Source organism: Danio aesculapii, chromosome 15 (assembly GCF_903798145.1).
Source record: "Danio aesculapii chromosome 15, fDanAes4.1, whole genome shotgun sequence".
Taxonomy (NCBI): Eukaryota; Metazoa; Chordata; class Actinopteri; order Cypriniformes; family Danionidae; genus Danio; species Danio aesculapii.
The window spans coordinates 8,442,494-8,449,842 of NC_079449.1; the positions used below are offsets into that span (position 1 = coordinate 8,442,494).

The 7,349-nt window shown below is 35.7% G+C and overlaps 1 protein-coding gene across 1 annotated transcript; it reads left to right on the plus strand.

Moving 5' to 3' along the window:
* The first annotated feature begins 4,289 nt into the window (after positions 1-4,289).
* On the plus strand, positions 4,290-6,916 carry LOC130242376 (G-protein coupled receptor 4-like). The gene is made up of 2 exons (XM_056474465.1): positions 4,290-4,343; positions 5,745-6,916. The coding sequence occupies exon 2, from the start codon at positions 5,827-5,829 to the stop codon at positions 6,730-6,732; it is 906 nt and encodes a 301-aa protein (XP_056330440.1). The 5' UTR covers positions 4,290-4,343; positions 5,745-5,826; the 3' UTR covers positions 6,733-6,916.
* The last annotated feature ends 433 nt before the right edge of the window (positions 6,917-7,349 follow it).

Sequence of the window (7,349 nt, forward strand, 5' to 3'; positions counted from 1 at the left end):
CACCATTGTGTTTAGCAGAAAAACAGCCTGAAAGGGTATTATGTATGCATGAAAAAGGTGAGACAACCCTCAGATTATACAATAAATTATGATTTAAACTCATCTATGTGTCTGTTATCATTACGCCTCTGTAAAAGTTGACTACTGATCACTATTTGATTGCGGTTTATTTTCAGTTAACTGTTACAATGGTGGAATGGGTGGAAAAATATATTTCTGAAAGGGATAGTTCCGCCAAAAAATGCTTACCGTTTACTCACCATCAAGTCATTTCAAACCTTTATGAGTAAATTGTTTCTGCTGAACGTAAAAGAAATTTTTTTTTAAAAGGGCTGAAAACAACGGACATACATAGTAAGAAAACAAAACCTATGAAAGTCAAAAGTTACAGGTTTCCAACATTCATAAAAAAAATCCTAAATAATGATAAATAAGTCAAATGGTGAGCAATTCATGACAAGATGTTCATTTTTGGGTAAACTATCCCAATGAAGAGCCATTTTTAAAGAGGACATCAATAATACTGATAAAAAAACCTACCTGGCATTGGAATCTGTTTGGCTCTACACTTCTGGTGTCTGTCACTTCCATTGATATTTAGACGTTAAAAACAGCTAGTTATGCTGCTTGCATAACAAATTGATCTTTTCCTTATATATTACTTTACTTTTCTTATGTATAGTCAAGTAGTTTGACCGTTTTCTGCCGTTTATTATTCCTAGTCATTTCTCCCATAGGTAACTGAATCCTAAGTTCTAAAACAATCGCAAAAACAAGGGCACTTCTGCATTGCAAAGTAAGGACACTACCAAACTCCTTAATTTTTCTGATTTTAATTGTAATGTAATAATAAGCAATTTATTTTAAAGCTGCTTTGATACAATAATTATTATAAAAAGCGTTATACAAATACACTTGAATTGAATTGTAGACATTACTATCGTTCAAGCTGGTAAAATTATTATTGCAACATAGCAGTCATTGAAAAAAGGCATCAAATTTATTAAACAGAAATAATCAATATTCCTTGTGTTTAAAGGAATAGTTCATTTTAAGTTCCATTTAACTCTATCTACTTGATGCATAAAGGAGGGGCAACAACTGTGAAAGCAATTAGTGGTTTCAAATGGACAACATCATTCTGAAAAAATCATCCCGATTACATTTTATGGAACTGTTAGTTCACAAGACAAAAGCAAGACAGCAGCAAGGAACAGTGGATACACGGACGAGTGAAGGTAGGATCGGTTGATCTATCTATCTATCTATCTATCTATCTATCTATCTATCTATCTATCTACCTACCCATCCATCCATCCATCTGTTTGTCTGTCCATCCATCCATCCATCCATCCAGCTATCCATCTATTTATCTGTCCATCCATATGTATGTTGAATTCGATCTATCTATCTATCTATCTATCTATCTATCTATCTATCTATCTATCTATCTATCTATCCATCCATCCATCCATACATCTGTTTGTCTGTCCATCCATCCATCCAGCTATCCATCTATTTATCTGTCCATCCATATGTATGTTGAATTCGATCTATCTATCTATCTATCTATCTATCTATCTATCTATCTATCTATCTATCTATCTATCTATCTATCTATCTATCCATCTTTTCATCCGTTGGAATGTCCACCCCTCCATCTGTTTATTTGTCCATCCATATGTCTGTTGGTCTGTCCATCCATCCATGAGTCCTTCAATGCATCCTGTCTATGCTTCTATCCATCAATTAATCTATCCATCCCTTCATCTGTTGGTCTGTCTATCCATCCATCCATCCATCCATCCATCCATCCATCCGTATATCCATTCATCTGTTGGTCTGTCCATCCATCCATCCATCCATCCATCCATCTGTATAACCATTTATCTGTTGGTCTGTCCATCCAGCCATCCAACCCTCTCCATTCATCTGTTGGTCTGTCCATCCATCCATTTATCTAGGCTTTCATTGATGCAACAATCTGTCCATCCATCCATATAACCGTCCATCCATATATCTGTTGGTCTGTCCATTTATCTATCCATCCATCCTTCCTTCAACGTATCCAGCAATCCATCCATTCATCTGTCTGTCTGTCTATCAGTCTATCTATATCAAGTAACATGTTTTTTAATTAGTATTCAGAAATAAAAGCAAAGTTTTGGCATGCATGTTGTTTATTTGTTTGCATGTGAAGAATTTCAGATAAATATAAGCTTTTTTTTGAACGAGTGGCAAAATAAAAATAAAAAGCCACATAAAATGAACACACGAATGAATCTTTCCTATAGCAAATATTAATCTACGTTAAAAAAATCATTAAATATAAAGCTAATACTGATGCACTATATTGCTGTCTTCATTGACTGATCTGAATATGTGTAGTGGATTCTACTTGCAAAAAAAAAGTTTTATGTTAATATAATGTCTCATTATGAGCACCTATAAATGTAATTTATCACTATATGTTAGACCAAAACATGTGTTTTTATTTTATACTCTCAAACTGTAGGTCTGGTGACAATCAGTGCTGACAAGGTTACAAGAGAGAGGTGAAGGAGATACTGCTCGAATCCACGAGTCCTCCATTTCACGGGTTCACCGATGGAAACTATAAAACCTCCATTAATGCCATCTGACAGAGGTCTTTACAACACCACAGATGAGCTCAAAACATCAAACGCTTCCAATCCAAACAGCACGGACAACACTGGTGTCTACCAAGGCTTCCTGAATGGAGGACATGTCTACATATTCATTATCACTATAGTTGAGATCCCTATGATCTTCTTGGCTATTTCTGCTGTTTTCACTCTTATCAAATCGAACCAACGTACACCAGTTTTTGTCATAAATCTACTCACTGCGGATCTCATTCAGATCGTTGGTCTATTACTCCTCACTATTCCATCTAAATGGACATCAGCCATTTCCTATGGCACGACAATATGGATTGATTACACACGTTGTTATTTCATGACCTGTATAGCTGTTGAGAGATATACAATGATCGCTCATCCCATTTGGCACAGGACTCATCACTCTTTTAAATGTCTTGTGTGTACATCACTGACCGGTTGGCTTCTACCTTTAGCTTTAGTTCCAGTTAACATGATACCTCCCATGGAATACATCATGCCCTTTATCCCCTATGTAGTGATCATTGTGTGTTTTGCACTCGTGTGCAGATCTCTTTCTCGTTCAATATCACTCACTCCACTGAAGAAGCAGTTAGTTTTGGCTCCTCTGTTTTTTGTGCTCATGAGTTACACCTTTCTTACCCTCTCTCCTACTGTTTTTCCGCTATTGTTGCATTGGAGTAAGACTTTACGTAGTCTGGTGGTTTTTGTTGACTCTCTTTATCTGTTAAACCCACTTGTGGACAGTTTGCTGTATGTGTTCATGAGGTCTGATGCAGAAAACATCATCAGGATGCCTTACTGCTGCTGCAGTTTGAAGAGAAGCCAGAGTGAAACCCAAAGTACAGTGATTACCGATGATAGACAGACAGATTCGCACCAAACTGCATGATGGTACAAAATGTGTAGCTTCACATATAGTACCTGAACAATCTGGTTCAAGATTGTAAGGTTTGGTGGAGGAGGATTAGTGATGGGAGTTGTTTTTCAGGGGTTGGGCTTAGACTATTAGTTTAATTCAAAAGAACTCTTAATGCTTCAGCTTACCAAGACATTTCGGGCAATTTCATTCCCGCAACTTTGCAGGAATAGTTTAGAGATGATTCTTTCCTGCATCAGCATGCCTCCACAACACAAATTAAGATTCATAAAAATGACTGGATGAGTGATTTTGGTGTGAAGGAACTTGATTGGTCTGTACAGAGTCCCGACCTCAACCCTACTGAACACCTGTGGGATGAATTAGTGTGGAGACCACAAGCCAGGATTTCTTGTCCAACATCAGTGCTTGATCTCACAAATGTGTATCTAGAAGAATGGTCAAAAATTCCCATCAACACAATCCTAAACATTGTGGAAAGTCTTCCCAGAAAAGTTGAAGCTGATATACCTACTGCAGAGGGTGGGCCAGCTAACCTGGTGGATCAAGATTGGGATGCCATTAAAGTTTTTGTGCATGTAAAGGCAGATGTCCCAAAAAGATATACATGTTCTGTGCATAGAAAAATTAAGATTATACAAAAGGAAAGTAAGGAATATTCAGGAAGACTGGCACTTTCCATTAAACTCCATTTACTTGATGCATAAAGGAGTGGCAACAACTGTGGCAACAAATTAATGCTTCCAAATGGCTTTACTGAACAAAAATCAAACCTCTTATGCCAAGGCTTTCAGAACAGTCAAGACACGTTACGAGTGAAGGTAGGACCAAGATTCTTTGTACATACAAAAATACTTTATTAGCAAATGTATCCATGATTTGTCTAGTCCAGATTCTAGTTTATAAAATTGTATGTGTATTACCTTGTTTTAAATATTTTGTTAATCCAAACATAATTTTTATCTGCTCTTACATTCAATTTGAAACTTAAAATAATTAGAAAAAAGGTCACATGGTAAAACTAAGTGTGCTGAATATCCTTGTTGCAGTGTTTTCACAAACAAAGATTTGAGAAATTAATAAAAAAAATTGATATTAATAACATGTAATAAATGAAATGTAAAGCAGACAAATACACTTACAAGCAAACACTCAAAAGCAAAAGAAACAGACACTATATACACACTCAAAAAAATAACTCATTGAGTGAACTCAATTTAATTGAGGGCAGGATTTCCATCCAATAAATTTGTTTAGCACCAACAAAAAAAAGCTATTTACACAATTAAATGCAATTGAGTTGTTCTAACATGATTTTATAAAATAAAAGTGTAAATACATTTGTCTTTTTATTTAACTTAAACTCAAAGGTTTGATAATATCATGTACTGTATGTCTATTATGTGTCGTACATTTCAAAGTCTCTTAGTTTTATTTGAAGTTATCCTAAATTAAGTAAAAGAGCCATTTTAAGCATATTTCAAGAGTTACATACTGTATATATAGTAGATTGAGACTAAGCTCAGAACTAATTTTAGGACAGTTATTGCTCACTGAGCAAAGCAACAACCTGCAGTTTTGCTAATTAAGCTGCCAACACCCGAAGCATGCGTGCTTCTGCAACATGGTGAACTCAAAACATTTCATGAAAATATTCTTTAAAATAATCTTCTAAATCTTTAAACTAAGATTAAACTCTATTTTTTCTATTAACGTTAAACACCTGAGATTACTTTTATTGTCAACATTTCCCTCTCTTAATTCAATCCCACGCAAAGCATGCTGGGAACAACAAATCCCCTAACCAGGTAGTTGGACCGACACAATTTCTTCATGTTGTCCCAACACAAAACGGTTAAGTTAACTTAATCGTTTACAAATTTAAGTAGATTGAACATAAAACAAATAAACTGGCCAAAGAAATGACAAGAATTGTGTTGTTTCAGCTCATTTTAAACAGATAGTTTGAACAAGTTTGATAGTTTGAACAAGCAGCAGAAATCATTTTTGAGTGTACCACCATCTTCACTAACTGAAGAGACTGCTTCTTAATCTCTCATTTCAACACAATATTTTGTGAATAGTCGTAAAATTATAAAAAATAAATAAATTAATTAAATAAAAAAGTGTTCAAGGACACTTATAATGCCCAAGTATGAGCTTTTACTGCTTATACTTCATATTAAATCTTAATCGTGCGTCTTTATAATCTCAAATTGCAGATCTGGTGTTGACTATTGGTCGTGATAACAAAAGAGAGGAGAAGGAGATACTGCTTAAATCAACCAGTCCTACAATTCACAAATGGAAATGACAAAACCTCCATTAATGCCATCTGACATCAATCTTCAGACCACCAACGAGTCGAAAACCTCCAATGCTTCCAATCCAAACAGCTCTAATGACTATAATGGCTTCATAGGTGGAGATCTTGTCTACACTTCCATTATCATTAGTGTTGAGTTCCCCATGATCTGTTTGGCTATTTCTGCTGTTTTCACTCTCATCAAATCAAACCAATCTACACCAGTTTTTGTCATAAATCTACTCACTGCGGATCTCATTCAGATCCTTTGCCTGTTACTCTACATCATACCTTCTGAATGGACAGCAAACATTTCCAATGGCACAACAATGTGGCTTACTTTCACACGTTGTTATTTCATGACCTGTATAGCTGTTGAGAGATATATAATGATCGCTCATCCCGTTTGGCACAGGACTCATCGCTCTGTTAAATGTCTTGTTTGTGCTTCATTGACTGCTTGGTTTCTACCTTTAATCGTTGTTCCACCCTGCATTTTTATACCTCATCTGCAATACATCATGCCCTTCATCCCCTATGTAGTGATCATTGTGTGTTTTGCACTAGTGTGCAGGTCTCTTTCCCATTCGATATCTCTCACTCCACTGAAGAAGCAGTTAGTTTTGGCTCCTCTGTTCTTTGTGCTGATGAGTTACACCTTTCTAACCCTTCCTGGTAATATTCTTTTCATATTTTTTGCATATACAAATATGGATGGGTCTCTAATTCGTCTGTGGATTTTCACTGAATATCTGTACATGTTAAACCCGCTTGTGGACTGTTTGCTGTATGTTTTTATGAGGTCTGATGCAGAGAACATAATCTGGACCCCTCACTGCTGCAGCAAACCCAAGGGAAGCCAGAATGAAACCCAAAGCACGATGGTGGTGACTGATTGCGAATGAGAGACTATTGATGTCAGCAACACATTAATGAATACACAAAGATTCATCATCGTTCTCATTACAGCATGTACTGTATGCATAAATGAAATGTGCTTGAGACATATACGGTTTACTGTGATTTGATCATAAGAAGATGCATGTTCTGTAAAATGTGCTTGTATTGTTGTATTGTTCATAAATATGTCAGCATAGTTATTATACTAGTACTCTGAATGAATGATCTGGTCATTAAAGGGAAAAAAACAAATAATTTCTCTGAGATTCACTTAATACCTGCCAATATTAAGAATGTGTGATGACTTTGAGATTTATATAGTAATATTTCAATTTTTTGAATGTTTTGACTCACCAGAAAGAATCAGTTCACCGTAATTTGAATTCAGCAAACTGGACTAAAATGAGTGACATGTTTTTTGTTTGTTTGTTTTTTATTTTTGTTTGACTCAACAGAAAAAAAAATTGCTTAATACAGAGCAGAGATGCCCAAAGTAGGGCCAGCTGGCCAAAGTTGGCCCATGGTAACCTTTGATTCGGCCTGCCATCTCATGTGAGGAAAGATTTAGAAGGTTGTGGCAAATGCCTTCAAGATATCGTCATTTTTATGGGTTTTTGAAAAT